Genomic DNA, 23279 nt, shown 5'->3' on the forward strand with positions numbered 1-23279 from the left:
CAGGGAAAGCAGATGCTACTGAAAAATACTTAAACACTTACACGTGTATGATTAAAAACCCCGGAGACATTAGAGTTCATAGTGCGCGTGCTGTAAATGACGTAAACAAATTCAGCAAAGACACGGCATTGGAAATGAGAAGGCTCCGGTGGCAGCGGGCTGCTCCAGTCCGGGTTTTCGTGCATGCCCCGTAGAAAAAGCTGGTTTCTTGGATGTGAATTTCTGAATGTGTGAACTCTCCGGTCTTCGCTCTCCTTGCAGCGCGTGGGGCGGATGCGGAACGTGTTCGCGAACAGTCCTCGGTGTCCTTCCAAGCTGCGCCTTTTCGCTCGGTGGGATCGCAGGAGTCGGCAGGGGCTTGGCTGCTGCAGGGCTTCCCGGGATCTGCCTCGCTCCTTTTAACACCTGACTCCCCCCAGTAGATCTGGGGGAGGCCCTTCAACAGGCTGGCGGGGGCTAAGGCGAGCTCCCCCTCCCTTCTCTTTCTGCAGGTGCCGCTGGATGCGCGAGGTCGCTAGCGTGCAGCGCCCCATTGCTACGGTAACGGCATCTCTGCCAGATGCTGCATCCTCCGCCCCTGGACCAGAGATGCTCTTGCGGCACCGGAGGCGCTGAGCGGGCTTTTCTCGGCGCTTGGCGAGGACACGCGGGGGGCTTCTGGTGTCATGGGACCTGGCCGGTCACCTTCCCCCTCGGCACGAGAATATGGGGCCCCTGCAGCACGAGGGCAACCCTGAGGTGCTGGTTCGAGCATCCGTGAGCACCAAGGACAGCGAGGAGAGGAAGCGTGTTCCAGTGCGCTGCTAAATATTTCCTGCACCGTGGGAGGCCTACCATTTCTCTTTTACACCGCAACCTCCTAAGATTTTTTTTTACCTTTCTAGTCTAAAGGCATTTGCTTGGTCTGCTCCCTTAACCCCCCAATTTCACCTCAACAGTGGAAATTCAATTTTTGGATCCGCTCTCCAAAAGCTGTTGGAAATAATTATTCGAAGGTGGCTCAGGTGTCGCGAAGGAAATTCATTCGGCTGGGAGGAGCGCGCGCACCGGCGCTGGGCTCCCTTCGGAACAGATATCTGGAGGTGTCCGTTTTCATTTCTTCAGGGCCTCTGCCGAGATTGAAGTCAGTTCTGCTGCCTGCGGCGCGGGAGGGTCTTCTGCAAGGAGAGAGCTTCGTCCCGTGTTTGGGGTCTCTGGAAACTCACCTTAGGGCGCAGTGGTGGACGGAGGTATGGGTCACACGGATGACATTGGCAGCCCAGGTCTTCGGGGCCACCTTTCCACGCTGGTTTTAGGGGTCGCCTTGGTCCTTCTGTAACACCTTTATCCGTGGCTCTGGAAGAACACGAGAACGCGAGGTGTATCCTGCAGCCCTGGTCCATCGGGGGTAGTCCATAGCCGGCTTCCAGTAGCACGCTACGGGCCAATGTGGCTCTCCAGGTACAAGTTGCAACACTGAATCCAGCTGGATCTCTGCTACTTACACTTCCAGAAACCTGCTGCCAACAGGCTTGTCGAGAACAACATTTACATTCCCCGCCATTCAAGGTTTCTACTTCACCAGAGGCGCCTCAAGAGCGTCTCTCTCCATTTTTCTCCCAATAGAATACTTTATTTGTGGTATAACCCTTCATACCCCTGTAGTAAGGGAACTCTTGAAGCCAGGGCCCTATAGTGCCACTAATTCCCAGTCCTAAAAGAACCCCAAACACTGGTCCATATTTGTGTGTCCCCGAATACAGGTTCCTCCTTGTGTGCAAATCGGGTCTTGACTTGTACCCCATTGTCCCCGGACAAGTCCTGAACCCAGGTCACCAGTTACAAATCTGGATTATGGTTTCAAAAACAGCCCTGAACTTAGATCCCACTTACCTCCATTAATGAATGACACTAAGGTCCTCCGTGAACTCAGGATCACAGTTGCGCCCCTGAACTCTGATTTCAAAAGCAGTCCTGCATTCAGGATCCAAATTGTACCTTTAAATTGTGCTATCAAGGGCAGCCCTAAAACCAGGGCCCAGTTAGGTCCCTAAATCCCAGTCATAGAAACAGCCTAGAACCCAGGCCACTTGCTGTGACTTCAAGAGCATATCCCTGCACCCGGGTTCCCCAGTGAAACTCCTGTATCTGTCTTCATAGGAACATCACTCATCCCAGAGCCCTGGAGGATCCCTGGTTATCATTCAATAGTCTTCTCAAATCAGGTTCTTTTGAATCGCAGTCTGCAAATCTCCTGAATCAGAGCCACCGGAATCATCCCAGGATCCATGCCCTTTGGAACATACTTAAATCATTGTTTTAAGGACAATTCCTAATTCGCCTTCCCCAAAAGAGTTCTTTAGCTCATTTCAAAGAACATCCTTTTATGCTTAACACTCCACACATAATCCCTCACATTATTATTTAACCCTATACACAAGGCAGCCCTCCAACCCTATTCTACTCGGAGGATCAACCGCCACCTCTGCTACACACAAGTGTGCCGTATCTGTGATTCAAGAGTGCTCTTCATCTGTGGCACCCACAACAAACCTCATCACTGGTCCCCTTGAATATCTCCTATTAACAGCCCAAGTAATTTATCACGAGGCTGATCTGCAGGAGCATGCTGCAAAGTAGGTTTACTGGAGAATTAGCAAGGGCTGACGTCCACGAGTATCCTTCATCTTGGTACCCAAGTTCATCCTTCAACTTTGGTACCAACAACCATCCGTTACCATGAATATTTTCTTTCTCTGATCTCAATCAGCATATTTAATCTCTGGTCCCAATGAGGAATGTCCTTCCATACCTCCCTTTAGAATCCTTTGTATCTAGTCCCTGTGAGGATCTCCGTCTCTCATCACCAGAACCACCCTTCACCTCTGGACCCCATAAAAGTCCTTGATCTCTTGCGCTAACAAAAATCTTACATTTTGGTACTCATGATCATCCATCATTTTTTGGTACCCACAAGAATTCTACTCTAAGTCCTGTGATTCCTAAGTGAGTTACGCATGACTTGTCGAAGTGCCAACCCCACAGACTTTGTTACTGAAGGGGGTTGTTCAGGAGATGCACAGGCTATAATATCCCTTGTGTAAATGTGAAGTGTGCCATCTCACTGCAAACAGTCCTTTGAGGCTTTTCTAATAAGGGGGCCCCATGAGCAGAGGCGCTACCCTCCAGAGAAGGACCACCACCTACCTCATTTCCCTGACCCTAGTTAAACTAGAAGCTGTCAGCCAGGAGAAGAGCAAACGGGCATCAGACCCAGGACCTGAGGATCCCTGGGGTCCACGCTCAGGCCATGACGGCCCTGGTGAGTCCAAAGGAGGGCGAGTGGCTCCCACTCCTTTCAGCCCTCCTAGGCCGGAAGACTCCGCTGGTGGCATGGGCCATGGAATTGGTGAACAGGCAACGTTTTCCCAGCTGACACCATCAGAGCCTCAGGTGGGGGATGATGGGGAGGAAGATGTCTTCTGCTCCTTGGCTGAAGGGGGCCAATGTCCAAGCAAGCGACAGGAGAGGTCCTTCCAGCGCCAGGATGCCATGTGGATTAGCACCAGTGTCACCTCTGATTGCTTTCTGCAGAGTTCTCCGGGCTCAGTGGGAGGGAGGAAGAGCAGCAGTGGGGGTTCCACATCAACAACTGGACACCCCTCACCTCAGTCTGTCAGCCCACAGTTCTTTGCAACAACTCGACCTCTTTCTTTTGGCGGAGTGGTCGGGACGCAGGGGCAGTGGGGGTCATCCATGTTTGAGACTGCACAAGCCGGCCCTAAAGAAGCTAATGCTGTTCCAGCTCCTCCAGTTGTCGTGAAGGAAGCTAGGGTGGTAGGGGTAAAAGAGGGCCCTAGGCCTCCTCAGATTAAGGAAAAACCACGACCCCCTGATGTGAAAGAGAAGCCCAGACCTCTGGAAGTAGAGCGAGCCCAGCCCCCAGAGGTGAAAGAGAGACCACGGCCTCCAGAGGTGAAGGAGAGACCACGGCCTCCTGAGGTGAAGGAGCGTCCCCGACCTCCAGAAGTGAAGGAGCGGCCCCGACCACCGGATGTGGAGAAACCGCGGACTCCTGAGGTTGAAAAACCAAGAACTACAGAGGTTGTGAGACCGAAGTCTGCAGAGGTAAAGGATATTCTGTGGGCTCCAGAATTGAAAAAGGAGACACCCAGGCCTTCAGAGGTAAAGAAGGAGGCCCCCCGGCCACCTGAAAGGCCTTCCAGAGCCTCTTTGTATGGAAAACCACATACATTTAGGAATATTCCCAGCACCTCCCAAGCAGGTTCTGTGCAATCATTTGGCCAACAAGGACTAGTGCCTTCTGTGGGCCCTACTGTCGTAGGCCAAACTCAGAGTCCTACTGCCACTGTACCTGCCCTGGCCTACATCTGTTCTGACCTCACCCAAGCTCATGGTCCGGAACCCAAGAATTCCACCTCTAACTCTGGTCTTCATACTTTTGGACAAAAGGCAACAACAATAACTCCAGGTGCCCAATCTCAACCTCCCCCTCTAATCACCCAAGCATCGAGTCCTGAACTGAAGACGACATGGGCATCGACGTGGACAGCTCAGAGTCGAACCACTGCTGTCACAGCCCAGACCACAACGCCTGCAGTTACCACCTATTTCCGTTCCCCCTGTATTGCATCCCAGGCCTCAAGTGCTGCAACCTTTGCACACTCTCGCTCGCCGACAGTCATAGCCCAGGTCCTACCTCCTGTCGTCGTCACCCACTCGCGTTCCCCCAGTTCCACACCACAAGCCCCGATGTCTACGGTCACAGCACACTCACGCTCCCCTACTATCGCAGCCAATGCCCCGACCTCTTCTGCCAGCACCCATACACATCCCTCTACTGTAACATCACAGACCCCTACTAATGTAACTAGGGCACAGACACCTACTCCTACTGCCAGGTCACAGACTCCTACTGTTCCATCTAGAGCACAGACCCCAACTACTCCAGCTAGGGCACAGACACCCACTGCCATAACTCTAGCCAGAAGTGCTGAAGCAAAGCCTGCTGCTCCTATGACTGCCACAGGGAAGTCCCAGAGCCCTAAAGTCGCAAGCCAAACCCCGAAGACAAGGTCCACTGTTCCTTCTGCCACCGCACAGGCCCAGAGCCCTGAATGTAAAGATGGCAGTGAGCATGGGACCCCTACTTCAGCTGGAAAAGGAGAGGTGCCCTCCCCTCACTCCTCTACGGAGAAGAGCAGCCGCATTCCGAGGCTGCCTGGCAGCGTCAAGGGCCCAAGAGTGGAACCCCAGATCATCGTGACAGAGACCCGGAGGGAGAAGGGACTCAGTGCCAAGGGCTCCAGCCGCCGCTCTTGGCATGAAAGTGAGCGGAAGGCCAAGGCGAGGGCGGCGGCAGCAGCAAGGGACAGCTCCCAGTTTGAGGGCCTTATGCCTGCGGCCCCCAAGGCCAGCTTATCTCCTTCTTCTTGTGACCCCAAAGGCTTCCGCAAGGGTGGTAAGAGCAAGACCCTGGACAACAGCGATCTCCATGTTCTGTCGGAGGACCTGAAACGGGGAAGGGAGAGCGGTGGTGGGACAGTCCTTGGAGGTGGCGGGGGTACACTAGAGAAGGGCAGAGCCTCCACCAGAGACCGCAAGATGCTGAAGTTCATCAGTGGAATATTTGCAAAAAACACAGCCTCTGTGGCCTCTTCTCCTGTTGGGTTATGTCAAAGAGAGCTTGGAGAGGAGAGCAAGAGCACCCCTATAAGTGAGTACTGTTTGTTACTGTAATACTATTTTCTTGTTCAAAGTGTTGAATGGGCCTATTTGTATCTCTAGAGAATTCCCTGCTAGCCGGTGACTCTGATCCGGGGGGAGGGCGCGGGAAGAGCAAGATGTGTGACTCAGTGTGTTCCGTCCACCTGCTCTTCTTCAGGTACCAGACTACTGGGAATTCCTCAAGTTACACAAGAGCAACTGCTTTTTTGGAAACACTGAATCGATTGTGTCTTCTTTGCTTTTAGAATGAATAATTTCCTATTGTGAATCTTAAATATGTGACATAACCAGAATTTTCTGGCACCGAGAGCGAAGGTGAACTGGTTCACTAACACGCCCTCACAACCATGCATTGCATTGATAGACCCACCATGCAAACTTGATATATTAATGCAGTTATGTTAATATATATAGAGAGATATGTGCACGCACACACACGCGTTTATTTATTTATCTATTTCTTTATTTTCAACATGTAAACTTGTATTGTGATAATAATGCAAATAAGGATGCGCTGTATGATAAAAATAGAAGAAAACAGTGCAAAATGTAGTTGCAGAAAGTAATCAAATTACCACACGTTTCCGAAATTGTGGCCCTGAGGTCAGCGAGATTTGCATAGGTTGTGAAATAAGTTCACCGGTGGTCACTCTTCCATCCCCATAATCCACAGTGCACACCCCGTAGGGGAAAGCGGGAATCTTGACTCAGCGTCTTAAGGCGGGAAAGTGCGAAGCAGGCCTGGTTGGCGTTAATGAACTCGGCAGGCTGTGCGCTTTCTCAGCCAGCCACGCCGCGGTGCACCCTTCTCCATGGACCATTTCTGCCACCTCAGCTAGTCAACGAAATCACAGCAGTCGTTTCGGCTTCAAGCAAGTTCTGCCCCGGTCTTTCCCCTTTGACGACATCACACGTAGCTTCCGCCGTTCTCTCGCAGTCTAAACTGCCTATTTGCTATGAGCACCTGATTGGCCCAGCAGCCCCGAATAAAGGCTATCCGCATTTTTTTGTTGCTCATTGCTATCCGTGTATTATCATATGCTTCGTTATATTCTATATTTCACACAGGAGCATTTTCGATTCCAAAAATACATCACATTGATTATCATGTCAATAGCAAAGCAATGGTTTAGGAAAGCAAAAAAAAAGTCATTTTAAAAGAAATGAGGAGCCGGCTGGCATTTGACAACACACAGTTACATAACTTACATTGCACAAAAACGTAGGTGGAATAGGACAAAAGAAATGATTGTAGATGGTTTAAAAAGCACCTGTACTGACCTAGGTTAGACGGGCTATTCTGCCACCCTGGCATTTCCCCTGTAGGCTGCTGATTGGAGGGGCTGCTATCAGAACAGGATAAGCTGTCATGAGCTGAGCTTGCTTCCTTCCATGCCACTGCTAGTGGAGGCCTCCTGTAGTCTGGCGCTGGTTTGAACATATTTGCCCAGGGTTGATTTTGATTTCAAGTCCAGCTCTGTGGACTGACGTGTTTGCAGTCTTCGATTTTCGGTAAATAAACATATTGCGCAATACCTGGTCTCTTTTCCTGTAGCTCTCACCGCTGGGTGCCTTAGAGTGCTAGTGAATGCAGCCAACTTTTTCCCAGGTAAAGGAACTGAGGCCTTTGGAGGTGACATGATTTGGTGAAATGTGGAAGCTGGGTCTGTGGAGCAGCCTGGTGGCAGAAATGGAGTTGAATGCCTGAGCTGTGCCTGACTCCCTCTTCATTCATTAGCTTATCGGAAAATATCCCCATTTATTATATTCATGGCACGTCCGCTACTTGCATGTGTGGGAAGCTTGTACTGCTGTCTTTGTGTAGGATCTGGAAAGAGATGGGCTGTTTGAGACAGTGGCCACACACACAGATCTGGAGAAAGGCAGTCTTGTTCGCCCCAACTTCCGCCGCTCAGTCAGGGTTTCCTTGTTGAGATGCTTTTCAAGAAATACTTTCTCTATATTCGTATTCAATGAATGTACTGGGTGACTGAGACTCTTGCATCCATATCTGCTCTGTAGCCAAAGATCACTTTTATACGCTATGTTCTTTGGCTATAACTGGATAATTTCAGCTACAAAATCCAGATGGTTTGTGTACTAACAAAACACAGAAACACTTCCGCTAGGAAAACAGACCAGAAACCCATCCATCGTGCCAGCACCATGTGGTCCAACAGATGAAGGAGAGCCCCCGGGAATGAATGACCTTAACACTTACGACTTAACCCTTCCCACCATTTCACCCATAGTAAGGAAGCTTAAAACTTACGACTGAACCCTTCCCACCATTTCACCCATAGTAAGGAAGCTGGTGATTATTTTTGATTCCGACCTAGCATTCGCTCTCCAAATAAACAATGTGGCAAAGGGTATACACATGCAGCTATATCTCCTTTGGAAAATCATCCCAAACCTCCACATGTTATGTTATTGGCATTCATAAGGTGCACAGCTACTCCAAGGAGTGTTCCGGCGCGTGCTTAGGAGGTAGACTAATAGTTCAGGAGAACTTATCTAAAGAGAAAAGCCTTCAGCTTCTGCCTAAATATGCTCGGGGGACATGAATCACACAGTCCAACGAACATGATTCACAAGTGCAATATTGTCGATTCTGGCCTCCTCAAAAACCCATGGTCAGACTCCAATATCTTCAGCAATGTTGAACTGGCTTTTTCTGCAGTCTGGCACGTTTAGATGAGCCTTCTTGAAAAGGCCAGTGTGTAGGCTGTTTTTTTATTTTTTGGTCCCATCAGCTCACGAGAGCAAATAAAATCGCCCACACATTGTTGGTTTTAAGTTGGTCCATCTGGCATTGCCAGACAGAACAAACGGCCACTTCAACGCTGGTCTTCAGGACTGAGTATCCAGACCTTTCTTAGCCTTTGAAAGTGGGACCAGATCAGCCCTCCTCTTAAACCTTCCCACTGGCTCCATTTTGAGACACCGGTCAAATTCGAGGTCTTCTGTGCACCAACCGCAATGCTTACTTGGGGTAAAGCCAAGTAACCCTGTAGAATCTGGCACCTCACGAAGTCCCAAACAGAGCACTATGCTCAGTGTCTGCCCAGCACTCATTCAACGCGGTGAAACATGGAGGAAGATCATCAGACATCAATAGAAATAGACACTGGAAAGCCTGAGATGAGGGGTGCTGGTCGAATAACTTTGGATATGGTTATCCCCCTGTTCATATGGGTCCTAACATCCCAAACTCACCCTAGGACTATGTTTGTCACCGTCACTTAAGCACTCTGAAATGTACCAGAAACAAGTGTAGCATTGCATAAAATTCTTCAATAATCAAATATTATACTCTTATGTACTGCATCAATTTCTAGGTATAACTTTATTTGAAGAGCAGATATCTCATAAAAATCAAATGTTCATGCGCACAGCGTTTGGGTTTTCTCAACCTAAAATGGAAGTCATTTTTATGCCTCCTTCGTATGCTCAGCAGGCGCTTACTACAATGGTTTAGGTATTACTGCTTTTTGGGGTAGCATAATCTTTGAGGGTAAGTGATGCAAGAGGGTTAATCAAACTGCTCCAGACGGTTTCGTGTAGCCTGAAGTACAGAAAGGGGAATCCAAGCTGGCCAAATTTTGTCTTTTATTTCCTGCAGTCAATAACATGAAACTCTTTCAGGTACTAAACGGTACAACCTGGTGTGAGTGTTCAGGCTTTGGTGATTTAGAGCTGCATAAAAGATCATTCATCGTTATCATCAAATGATGGCTATATATATATAAAATAAAAATGTCTTGCCTGGAGTGTCACAGCTTGTTTAGGCTTCTCCAGAGGAGGGTATATAAAAGGGATGCCAAGTTGTATAGATCGCAGGTGGGTTTCAATGCAAATTGAAAACTTGATCAGGACTTTTCAAACAGCTTGGACTGGGCCAGATCTTAATACAAAATTACAAGATCTTCGCCATAGTCCTCCCTTAAAGAAATGATTTCAGCTTGTAGAGTGGCTCAAATGCTGAGACCTGTGTGCTGTGCTGAAGGTAGTGGTTTAGAGGGACTTCCCAAGGGTAACCCAGTGAGCACCCAATATTTTTTGCAAGTTCATAACCTTGATGTGCCAGGCATTGGCGGGTCTGGTGGCTCAGTGGACTAATGCGTCCACTGCAGGGCCCTCTGACCTCATGGTCACAGGTTCAAATCTTAGCAGATCCACTCAGCCTTTCATCTATCTGAGGTCGATAAAATGAGTACCATTGAGTTGGGTAACAATAAACATCTGTTATTCAGCACCATACGCTTTATAGATACATGTTTTATTGTCTGATCATACCATCAGCACAGGCTTCTTTACAAAATGCAGTGCTTCAGGATGGTCTAGAATGGGCATGTGGGCACAGTGGGCATACAAGACTCAGGGGGAGGAATCACCCTCATTTTCCTTCTGGGTTTGAGGTATTAAAGCCTGGTGTCCACCTGACCATTGTTATGGAACTCTGCCTCTTGCTTCGAATTATGTCAAATCATCTGAGCTGATAGAGACCGGAAGGGCCTTGCTGGCTCCACCCCCTGCGCCCAATCCCACTCCACTTCCACAAAGTGTTATGAAAAATGAGAACAATTGGGCCACCTTCGCCTCCACTTAAGCTCAAGTCTTTGGGAGACCAGAGCCTAATTCCATGTGAAGTGGGCTGTGCCATGTCTTCGTTATGGCTGCCAGCGGAGCATTTATTGGTCATAGAAGCACTGCCAATAATGGGTATTAATATGACCCACTCCATCATTGTACCTGACCACCTGAGCGATTTCATTGCATAATTGAATCAATCAAGATTCTAAGCGAGGTCAGTATTGCTTTCCTAATACACTGGGACTCATCAGTTCACTTACAATTAGGGCTCTCGGCTCCATGATTTATTTTTGGACATTTCTGTTTGTAATTACACATATTTATTTTATGCTTATTTTATCCGCACCTAGTCATATTTATTTTGGGGTTTGTGAAAAAAATAGCTGCATCTAGTATATTTCTGCATATATTCAGCGAACAAATGTACATTCATGCTTGAAGCCATGATGGGTTTTGATGTAACTCCCTTATATGATAAATCAATACATGCATATCAAAAACATGCACATTGTAGCGCACACACATTCATATCTGTAACGATTTAATCATCTTTAGAAAACTTGTTTTAACTCTCCTAGTTTTCACTTTGTACATCTATTGGCTTAACAGTCTTGGCTGACAGAACCGAGAATCATTCAAATTCATTAAAATTAGCCTTTTCCGTTATGACGATGTTTCAAAATAAATACAGACCGTATAGGAGATGTTATTCTGTCTTTATCTACAAAAATCATAATCATTTAAGTATTAGTATGAAAAACAGATTTTTTTCCTAGCTTTTGTTTTTCACCATTAGTGAAGAGTAGTAATTTTGTGGCTCGTTATTCTTTCTAGTTCTTTTGTAAGATTTGGAACTGTAAAGATGAGTTTAGTTCTTCGCCTGAGAGACGCTTATTTTTTATTTCAAGGCTCTTTGTTGTGGTCACAATTTGTTCATATTGAGGCAACTCATTCTGTCCATGCACAATTTTGTGGTGGTTACTTGATTACGTTTTATGTTTTTGGCGTGTGCTTTATATTTCTGTTCATTGTCCTTGATGTATTTCTCCTACTTCATTGCTATTGTTGATTCTTTCAATTAGAAGAAAGATTTAAATTGTTGACTGTGGCTTTAAATCGTTGACTGTGGCCTTCCTTTCGACCTTTGTGTGGATGATGGTGAAAAGTGGTGATTCATGGCAGTGTAGACAGCAGTGTTGTGGCTTGTGCTGCCATAGTGAGTGCGGGTGAAGGTGGGGTATCCGTGAAGAGGACGGTTAATTAGATGCTGTAGCGATAGGGAAAATATTTTGGACAGTGTGGAGTCATCTTGTGTGTCAATGGGAAGCAGGGCTCGAGTCGGGGTACCACGCGGATGGACGGCGTCCCCCCACTTATTTTACCAGGGGGGACGCCATCCCCCTGCCAAACACCTCGATTTCACTCTTTGGCCTCTCTGGGACGAGGAGCTCGGCCCCTTTCGTGACGTCACTTCCTGTCGTGACGTCACTTCTGGTGACAGCGTCCCCCACATTTTTTTTTTCGACTTGTGCCCTGATGGGAAGGTAGTACTCCTTCAGCAATGACGCAAATCCCGCTGCTGACCAATGAAAGTCTTGCATTCTCCTCAGAATGCTTAATGGATCCTGCTCACATGTGTGCTTCAATGTTTAGATGGTCCAGCACTCTGGTAGACTATATATCTGTACACTGGCGTCGAAATAAAGGCAAGGTCAAGGTTAAGAAGATTACAACGTAATATTCACACGTGCACAACTTGTTTTACCAGGATTCTGTTTCATTCTCACAGTTGTTTTGTCTGATGAAGCGCCTGCTGGTATTCATTTAAGACTTTTGAGCTTTATGGAAACCCAGGGCCAAATCCTGTCACAAGGTTGCCTGGATTTCACAGCGGAGAACTTGCAAATTACCAGCTGGTTCTTGAATCTATTTGGATTTTTGTGACAGCTTCGGAGTGATCCGTGCAAACGCCTCTGCATACTTTGATTGACAAGATCCTTGAAGGCAACACTGAATATAATTATATATGCATAAATACAAAGGCAGAGGAAACCATCGACCAGAGAACATTCGAGATAATACCAATAGAAACCTTGTTATCGAAATGTTTCTACTTGAAAGGTGGCAATGTCGACTTGTTCGCCTACTTAATACACAATTTGTTTTCCAGCGAGGATTATGCAGCCACGATGCACAGAGCACAGTCGGCAGCCCTTGGCATCCGTATTGTATCACCAGCGCCTTAAAACGCTGCACTCAATACAAGGGAGTGAATACACAGTGCACAGCCCTTGGGCATGAACTGGTCAGTGCATGCTCATGCACGGAACATACAGGGGCGTAGCTTCAGGGGGTGTTTGGGGTGTTCCAGCCCCCTAATACATATCTTTTCTGGTAAATACTTGGGTACAGGTGTTTTCCGTTGGGTATGGTGAGATGTCAGTCGGATTTCATCAGTACTTTTAACGTGCCACAGAAAAAACGTACACACACACTCTCCATCTCTGTTTTGAAAGTCTTCAAAAATGTTGCTTATTTTACAAAATATTGTGATTTCTTTCACTTGGTACCCCTACCAATCCTCATTCTTCTCCCTTTTTATTGCCCTTTAACCCCTTCGGTGCTCATGATGGAACGGTTCCGTCATGAGCATCGGTCGCGCTGTGCTCATGATGGAATCGTTCCGTCTTGACCACACCTGCGATTGGAATGTTCAGCAGCGGGGGAGAATCGGCGCTGCAGGCAAGGTGTTAAGACCCTCTCATGTGCCCTGCTTGTGGTATAACGTATTTAACATTATATTGTTGGGAAATCTAAAGTTCACAAACCCTCAATCTTACTGATGAACCGACGCCCCTAGGAACATAACTACGTGCCCTAGGCTGCAGAGTGCTCTCCCTTCACAATGGTGTACCTAGAAGTGGTCTCTGGGAGTAAGGGGGCAAGGTACCTGCGGCCACATGCATCAATGTTAGGTTTTGCGATTCCTTTTTTGCGAAAAGTAGGGAATCGCAAATAAGGAATCGCACAACGGGATGCATCAATTTATTCGCATAATTTTTGCGATTCGGTAAAAATCGCAATTTGTACCAAATTGCAAATATTATGCAAATTCTAATTTGCGATTTCGCAATTCCCATTGATTCCTATGGGCCAAAAGGCCCATAGGAATCAATGGGAAGGCATTGACATTTTGCGAATTTCAATTAGCGATTCGCAAAATGTTAATGCATTCCATGGGTGCAGGGGGGGGTCCAACGTAATGCACACAGCCATAAATGAAACATAATTACTTTACTATATTCCTCACAGAGGCTAGCAGTAGTGTGCATAGTGCAAGAGAATGGTCAATGATCAGTGTCGACCATTTAGCCATGCACTGTGCCATACATTCTGATGCATGGAACTATTTGCTTCAGTATCAATCACAAAGTGCCTACAAGTAGTTAACATAGTGCAAGACAGCAGGTGATGCAGTATTTATACTTTCAGTGGCGCAGCAAGGGGGGGCCAGGGGAGGGGGCGGTCTGGCCCGGGCAGCACAAGGTTTAGGGGTGTGGGCATCCCCCGCTCTTAAATGCATTTTCCATGGGGTGGCAAATGCAGGACTCGCCAGCACCCCAACCCCACTCTTACATGCGTTTACTGCAGACCGGTAAACGCAGGACTCACCAGCACCCGCATCCCCCGCTCTTCCATGCAGCCGCGGCGGCAGCAAAGTTAAGAATCGCCACTGGGGCAAAGTGTTTAGCTACGCCACTGTATACTTCAGTTAGCCACTGTATAGTACATACCTGCCAACTCACACAGTGCCACTGTGTGACACACGATATTGGCTCCCATCACACAGTCTCCCAGTGAGGAGCCAATATCAAGTGGTGGCAGGGGAAAAAAACCTGAGAACCCCTTTAAATAGTGGTTTTCCAGCTCGTTTTCCGAAGCTTTGAACTGCCGACGTCCATTAAGGGGTGTGAAAACACCCCAGGACTTCAGCACCAGCCTCATCAAGCTATTTTTTTGGGGGGGGGGGCTTGGTGGCGGGTGGGGTTCAAAAGTGCTTTGTAGGTACTTCTCAGCCGAGGGCCTGCTCCCTCCTCACACTGAGTTTGTTCTTCATGTCGCCAGGTATGACAGTACGTTCTACCCTTTGCTATATTTACATGACACGCGCCTAAAACTAACGCATGCGGTACATTCAAGTGAAGTTTAGAAGGCCAATGCTTCAGGCAGGCACTGTGTAGTACATTCTGATGCGCAGAATACCATGCTTCGATGTGTATCACACATGCCTGCTGCCTACTGCTTATGTGCATTGCACTCGGTATAAAAGAGCGCACTTTACTGGGCACGTGCTTCATCCCTGCGCTGTGGCGCACACACGCCCTTGTCTTCAGCTACCTTCTGCCTTTCATGTAGCTTTGTGTAGAATGCTGTGTGCAGCAGAGTTGCACTCATTTTTGCCATATTTAGGGGTATTCTCAAATATACGCTGACAGAAATAATCCATATTAAAATAATCACCCAGAAGCCTATGTCCAGCCACTGGGTTAGTGAAGTTCCATTTATCTGTTTTTGTTTTCTAGCTTGGCATCTCCATAAACCGTTGCCTAAACTCATGACGCATGTTAAAAAAACAGTATAACAACTTTTAGTCCCCCCAAAAATCCCATTGACCGTTTTCGTGTAGACCAGTGAAGGGCACTGTAGTTATAGCCCATGTAATTAAGTTTAAACTGAAAGTTAACTAGGAAGCTGCTGTTAATATCTAGATTCAAACAAAATACCTTGGACTAGTCTGAGTAACCTGTCTTAACTACAGCTGCCTTGTCATCTGTGAGGTCACATGTAAGGCCATTAGCAACGCATGCTGAGAGGAGTGGACCAGCCTTTTTTAAAACTTTATTTCCATTTTTAACAACTGTACGGTATACAGTTGAAAGTTACACAAAAAACATGGACGCGTATTACTCATTGAAGACAGTACAAGTTACAAATACTCTGCGTACCCAAAGCCACCAAGCATCTAATGATTCAGTAAAGGGGGTGGTGATGAACAGAGTGTCTGAATTAAGCAGACCACTCTTACCCAGTCCAAAGATCAGGGCTTGATCCATCACCGTTATTTATCTCACTGCCCCATCCCAGCTCAGAACCTGGCTATATGCAAATCAGTCTGTCCCTGGCCCAGTGCATCATGGGAACAGGGCAGACTAAACTACCAAGCCAATTCTTCACCAGAAAGGAGACAAGATACCGGGGACCGGTTTCTGGCATGGACTTCAAGAGGACCTTGCCACAGCCAAGTAGCGCCAAAAGAGGAGGCAGCAAAACTTGCTCCCCTGCTATTTTGTGCAGTGCTCCGAAAACTGCATCCGAATAGCGCTGTATACCAAGGCAAAACCACACCACATGCACAAAACCCTCCTCCTCTCCACCCCACCTGGTGTATCTAGAGTTGTCCTGCAGCCCATAGCGGAATAAGCGAATAGGTGTGTAATACGCCTTGTTAATATACTTAAACTGTATCAGGGGATGCAGACTGTACAAGGATATCTTCTTGACAACAGAAGGCCAATAGGTCCATTGCTGATCACTGATAACCATTCCCAACTCTGCCTGCCATGCCAGCTGAGCCTTAGGGACTCCGGATCGTCTCGCATCCTACGAATAAGCATACAATTTCACAATGAGATGTTGAGTGATAATCTGTAGCAGATAAGTCAGAGCCGGTAGCTCAAGAGACTCCTTGAGACCCTCCCCTAAGCTTGTTGTGAGTCTGAAAGTACTGAAACATAGCCAACATATTGGGGGAGTCACTCTGCGCACATGTTTGGTCCCAGCTACACATTGCTCCATCCTGAAAAATTCCCCCATCCTCTGCAATTGCAGGCCCCCGGAATTCACCCACTGCTCCCTTCCCCTGCTCCAAAGGAAATCACATACACCAATCCACAGGTAACTTCTGAGGAACTGAGAGTGGGGCGTCAGTGTCTTTCTCTATCCATAAATGGGGAAGCCTGCATGGGCTTTGCAGTGAATAATGGGCAAAGATGCACTGCGCCACCCTGTAGTCAAATTCCAGGTCAGGGGCATTTGTTACCCCGCGTCATGAGGGAGAGTCAACCTCCCAACGTAAATGTGACTGCTTGCGTGCCCAGGCCAGGTTTATTAGCATTGTCTGTGAGTTGCGAAAAAAGGCATTGTAAGTAAGATTTTGATGTTCATGAATAGGAATAGGAAGCGGGGTAGCACCACCATCTTTGTGATGTTAATATGCCCAACAAGCGATAGCTAGTGCCTGATCCATCTATCAAAAGCCCCTGTATGCTGCTGGATGGTAGTACCATAATTTTCCAAGAATACCACCATTGGGTCCGGAGAGACATGATTGCCCAAGTGACATAGAGTCTGTGGCCCACTGTAACAGATATTCCTGCTGCACTGGCGCAGTGGCTGCCATAAGATGGAATACTAGAGACTTGTTCCAATTAATGCATATGCTAGAATGACCTCCAAATAGCACCACTTCACGGAGAACAGGAGATAGATTGTTTTTGGGATTCCGGACACACAGGAGGGTATCATCTGCATATGCAGAGATAATCGGTTGTAGTGGGTAAAGCGGATCCCCCGATGCGCATGCCAGTAGGATGGCCTCCAGAGCATATAACAATGGCGTCAAGGGGCAACCCTACCTGGTCCCCTCGTAATGTCAATAGCTGCAATTATTATGCCATTCACCCAGATTTGTGCTGAAAGTGACCCAGTCTTAACTAGAAGTGCATACTGAAGGAAGTGAACCAGTCTTAATAGCAGCGCATGATGAGGGGAGTGAACCAGTCTTAACTTCAGCAGCCATGTCAAGTCATCTGTGCTCTCACATGTGAGGTCATAAGCAGCCCATGCTGAGGGGAGTCAATCAATCAATCAAACACTTGTAAAGCGCACTACATACCCGTGGGGGTCTCAAGGCGCTGGGGAGAGGACGAGGGGAGGCTGCTACTGATCGAAAAGCCAGGTCTTGAGAAGTCTTCTGAAGGCCAGCAGGTCCTGGGTCTGTCGTAGGCCGGTATGGAGAGTGTTCCAGGTCTTGGCGGCGAGGTAGGAGAAGGATCTGTCGCCGGCGATGGTTTTCCGGATACGTGGAACTGTGGCAAGGGCGAGGTTGGCGGAGCGGAGGCTGCGGGTGGGGGTGTAGAAACTGAGTCGGCCATTGAGGTATGCAGGTCCGGCGCTGTGTAGGGCTTTGTGTACGTGGATGAGGAGTTTGAAGGTGATCCTCTTGTTGACGGGGAGCCAATGCAAGCCTCTAAGAAGGGGTGTGATGTGGCTGCGTCGGGGGGAGTCGAGGATCAGTCGTGCCGAGGTGTTCTGGATGTGTTGTAGCCGTCTCAGAAGCTTGGTTGTTGTTCCAGTAGTCCAGTCTGCTGGTGACGAGGGCCTGGGTGACTGTTTTTCTCGTATCGGAGGGGATCCATTTGAAGATCCTGCGGAGCATTCCGAAGGGTGTTGAAGCAGGAAGCGGAGACGGCGTTGACCTGCTTGGTCATGGAGAGGGAGGAGTTGAGGATGACCCCCAGGTTGCGTGCGTGGTCGGTGGGTTCTGGGGCTGTTCCTAGCGATGTTGGCCACCAGGAGTCGTCCCAGGCTGAGGGGGTGGAACCGAGGATGAAGACCTCCGTCTTGTCTGAATTCAGCTTCAGCCTGCTATCCTTCATCCATTCGGCGACGGCCTTCATTCCTCTGCTGAGGTTGGCTTTGGCGGTCTTCGGTGAGGGAGATGATCAGCTGGGAGTGAAACAGTCTTACCTTCAGCGGCCATGTCAAGTCATCTGTGCTCTCACATGTGAGGTCACAAGCAGCGCATGCTGAGGGGAGTGAAACAGTCTTAACTTCAGCTGCCATGTCAAGTCATCTGTGCTCTCACATGTGAGGTCACAAGCAGCGCATGCTGAGGGGAGTGAAACAGTCTTACCTTCAGCGGCCATGTCAAGTCATCTGTGCTCTCACATGTGAGGTCACAAGCAGCGCATGCTGAGGGGAGTGAAACAGTCTAAACCTCAGCGGCCATGTCAAGTCATCTGTGCTCTTACATGTGAGGTCATAAGCAGCGCATGCTGAGGGGAGTGAATCAGTCTTAACTTCAGCCACCATTTCAAGTTATCTGTGCTATCACACATGAGGTCATGAGCAGCGCATGCCGAGAGGACTGAAGGTTGCGAGTTCACTGTAATATGTTCACTTCTGTGGGTTAGGGTGGCAACCATAGCATCCATTGAAGTGAAATGTTTTCATAGACTTTGCAAGGCTCTGTTCATTGATGCTGAATGTTTGTATGGTAAGTAGAGAACATTATCATCCCTTAACCAAAGCTTTTTCCTGGACTTTAACAGGTTCAGTAATAATTCATGTAATGTTAAATGTCTTTTTGTATAATGCACGCTCACTAATTGCTCGGTCTCTTAGCGCCTTGTTGCACAGCTTGTTTGTGGTTGTGGGTTTGCCCATGGGGCAGAGTTCCATGGGGGATATGATGCCAATAGACATGCCCTGGCCGAGTGAGTAAATGTGGGGTGGAATGAGATGTAGAGTTTTCCCTGCGCATGAACTCCACAAGCTGATGGGACTTGCAACCTGTGAGGTCTGGTCCATGTTTGGACTGTCTGTGCAGAGTGTATTGTGGTGGGTCTTTGATAAGTGAACAAATGCCCAGGGAAATAAAGAAATTTGTGCATCTCATATAAAAGGGGCAAGGATGGAAGCCAGGATTAGAACCAGGGCTGGACTGGCCGTAGCTGGCACCAGGCAATTCCCCGGTGCACCACATGGGTGGTGGGCCGGTTTGGGGCCCCTGGGGGCTGTTTTTGTTACAGGGCCGTTTTTGCAGGATAGCTGCAAAATCAGTCCTGTAACAAAATAGGCCGAAAACCAGCCCTGGAAAAGAGCTCGGCAGCACACACAATCCCCCGGGAGGGAGGGACCGGCCAAGCACTTTGCAAGGGCTGGTTTTGGTTCCCAGTCCGGCTCTGATTAGAACAGAGGTCTTCCGCAACTCACTACTAGCCTTATATAATTTTGCAAAACTGAATTGTTTTGTATATGCCACAGAGCCTTTCATGATTGTACTACACAATAAAATATTTTGGTAATACCAAATTATACTAAAAATAAATGTTTTATGGTATGGAGGAGCAGCCGATAATGGGATAGTTTGTTGAATTCCTTTTTTTCTTTTTTAAATAAAAACTAATGATTCAATAATTAGATGTATAAGTTGCAATATATCATCACTCTTTATGGAATTCTGAGTTTGGCTGAACTAATCAGAAGGCTTGTAATGTAAGATTATGCCTGCTTCCTAAAGTTTCCTGGTTTCGCTGTAAGTGTGACGTGGTAAAGGAAATGAGAGGCACAGTTGGAAATGTGTGTCTGTACGTTGAGGTCTATGTATGGTGGGTGAAAATGACCATGTTGCCTTTGTATTGCTGGGCTGTAATATAGCCTTAGAGCCCGCTGTAGTGGGCTCTACTAGCCATCAATGTCCAGTTCTAGCATTAAAACCCGAGCCAATTCTACGATCAGAATCTGGCACCCCCACTCCTTCGCCTGAAGGCGGATGTCCGTCACTGGACAGCCCTGCCTCTTACGCTACTGGGGCGTGCCGCCTTATTTAAGATGATGGCACTCCCGCGTCTCTTATATGTTCTGGAAAACACCCCAGATGTGATCCCACCCTCTTACTTTCAAAAAGTGACTGCAGTAGTGACCAACCTGCTGTGGGGAGACCAGCCACCGAGGATAGCCCACGTTAAACTTAATCGCGGGTGGTACGATGGAGGAATAGCATTACCAAATATGCAACTTTATTATTGGGCATCCCAGCTCAAAGTAATTAATCAGTGGATCCACGCCCCAAACGACGACCCGGCATATCTGGCGGATAGGACCCAACTGGGAACGCATAGTCTGTTGGCCCCGCTATATAATCCAAGTCTCCTTAAGGGACTACTCGGCCCAACCAAGCACACAGTTACATTGTGGTACAAGGCGCTCACGCGGTTAAAATGGAAGGGGGTCATTACAAAGCTGACTTCACTTTGGGACACTAAAAAGTTAGGCTGCCTCAGATCCAGTAAGGGGTTTACCCAATGGGACAATATTGGAATTTCAACGGTGGGGGATCTCTGGACTTCTGCAGGAGTACTCCCTTTCTCGCAACTGCAACAACAATACGCACTAGGCCCCACTGAAACTTATAGGTACATCCAGATAAGACATGCACTGCTGACAGTACTTGAACCAGGGTCCCCTGTCCCAGAATCCTCACCCTTAGAAGACCGGCTTCTCACAGATTTCATCCAGACACGTGCCACCTCACTTACATACCGCAAATTAATAAACAACCTCCCGGACCCTTTACAACGTTTGAGAGAGAAGTGGGAAACTGAATTGGGAGCTATGGACGAGACAGATTGGAATGCTGCAATGGCGTCGCCAAGGGAGGCGGGGGTCTCGGCCCGGTTTAGGCTCCTACAGCTGAAAGTACTACATAGAGTGCATTACACTAGAACCGCTCTTTATAAAATGCACAGGGCTGAAACCCCATACTGTCTTAGGGGATGTGGGGAGGAAGGAACGCTATTACATACATTGTGGGACTGCCCGGCCATACGGAGTTACTGGCAACAAGTCATGCGGACCATTTCCCAGACCCTTGACACTTCCCTAACACCAGAACCACGCATGTGCCTCCTGAATATTTAGGAAGGGACTGATTTGAATCTCAGGCAACAGCAATGGGTCACTATTGGGACAATGGTAGCCAAACGCGACACAGCGCAGAGGTGGGGGGTGCCAGAGGTACCTACTTTAGCATTGTGGTGTAGAACGTTGGACAAACTGATGTTAACTGAACGCACAGTGTATAAAATGAGAGCTAACCCCAAAAAGTGGAACAAGGTGTGGGAGGCATGGAATAGATACAGGGGAGATATATGTGAACCACTGCCAGAGGACGAGGACGACAGTTCGGAAGATGAGGAGGAGATGGATGAATGAATCGGGAGGGAACCTGGGGACGGCTGAAGGGGCACCAATTATCTGACAGGGATTTCATCTTGTTCGGTGCCTGGAGAGGGAAGGGTATCTACCTGGGACATTGGAATCGGCAATTTCCGCTGAAATTGTCTTATACTTTGTGAGTATATATCAAAGATGAGCCAACTAATTTTGTTCTGTTAACTTTTTGCAAAAATAATATAAAAATGTAAGATTTTACTTATTCAATCATTATATCCTTCCTGCATTTCGCATCATGTCAAGTAATCGCTGCCGGACCGGAAGGTTGTCGGCTGAATAGCTGTGTAACAGTACGAGCCGTTGATTTACTATGTAACATTTACGAATGACGAGATGTACTGATGATGTCATGATGGCAATTTTCAATAAAAATCTTACACCAAAAAAAAACCCGAGCCGAAGGCAAGGGCCTTTAACAAGGGAGTGGTCCTATAAAGGCCAGTAAAGCCTGCTACGGAGGGCTCTAAGACTATTAGAACATTCCGCCACTAGAGGGCAGAATGTTCTAATTTGTAAAACAAAGGCCTCTCAGAGCCTGAGGGTACTGTGATCCCCTTGGGCTCCGTGAGGCCTTTGTTCACAGCAACAGCTGAGAACAAACATTAGAATGTTGGAGCTCGGGCTTCTACCGGTCACTGGAAGCCCGGAGCACTCCATTATCTTCATTGAAGGTCCCAAAATTCCGAAGTTCTAATAGTTGTTAGTTGCCCTTCCCTCTCATTATAACTGCTCTCCTTTTGGTCAGACCCTGAATTGCTGTCAATAGTTACTAATACCTAAAATAATAGCAAGACTTACAATGGTAGTGACTGTTTCTAAAGCACACAACGTATAATGAATTGTCTTGCGCCACTTTTAACAAGCATTTGCAATGCAATAGGTCTCGCATTAGGAAAGTTTGAGCTATTGGTATTGTAAATGAGAATTTTTTTATTTATGTGTTGGTTTTGAAAATAGCGAAATTAATATCTTTGTCATTTACAATGCAATAGTTTTAACTTTCGCAAATGTGACACCTATAGCATTTGTGATGCAATATGTGTTGTATTTACGGGACTTAGATAAATTGATATTACAAATAACAATGGCTTTTAATTTTTTTAATAATTAATACTTAAATAAAAGTTATTGTAATTTATAATGGCAATAGCTTAAACTTTTGTGCATAACTTTTGTGAAGATTATGTTCAGTGTATTTTATTGTGACTAAAATCCAAGAACAGAAGTGAAATATTAACATCTTTTTGTGACATTTGTAATAAAGCTTGAAACATTGAGAGAACATATTTGAACGAGTTGTTGTTGAGTGGTTGCACAGATTGATGCTGTGGTGGCGCTGATTGATATTGTGGTGGCGACGAGTGATGCTGTGGCATTCAGTGATGCTGTGGTAGCGCATAGTGATGTTGTGGGGCCCCTGAGTGATGCTGTGGTGGTGCTGAGTGATGTTGTGGTGATGCGATAGATAGACAGAGTGAGTGCGATAGATAGAGTGAGGGCGATAGATAGAGGGAGGGCGATAGAGAGATAGATAGATAGACAGAGTGCTTGCAGAGCAGCCTGCATGCTGCTATTCATCCCGCGCCAGGTAACAGTATTTGAGGGTGTGTGGTAAAACAATATTATCTGCGTTTGAGCACTATGTGCTTCATATTCCACCGGTGAATGACAGTATAATATCGTTGTGTGATGGAACGTCCATTTTGCAATGCTGTTGTGAAGTGCCTACTTACCTACAGGTAATGACATCGCTTGAAGTGTTTGCCATGTAAATACGTTCCTTTCGTCGACAAAGAGGGTGTACTTAGCCTGAAGAGGTGAAAACACTCCTAAACATAAGCCCTCTGTACACATATTGTGTTGTGAAATAGCAAGGC

At 47.3% G+C, this 23279-nt stretch overlaps 1 protein-coding gene across 1 annotated transcript in view; it reads left to right on the forward strand.

Annotated features, from left to right (window-relative positions):
• Window positions 1-2790: 2790 nt before the first annotated feature.
• The window catches only part of LOC147662702 (uncharacterized), a gene marked incomplete at its 3' end in the record, with an annotated part of 546487 nt that continues 525998 nt past the window's right edge, over window positions 2791-23279 (forward strand). Inside the window, exon 1 of the mRNA XM_086950963.1 lies at window positions 2791-5716. Coding sequence (XP_086807089.1) covers window positions 3145-5716 — 2572 coding nt within the window. The remainder of the gene's footprint in view (window positions 5717-23279) is intronic.

This window comes from Lissotriton vulgaris, unplaced genomic scaffold (assembly GCF_964263255.1).
Source record: "Lissotriton vulgaris unplaced genomic scaffold, aLisVul1.2 SCAFFOLD_1131, whole genome shotgun sequence".
NCBI lineage: Eukaryota > Metazoa > Chordata > Amphibia > Caudata > Salamandridae > Lissotriton > Lissotriton vulgaris.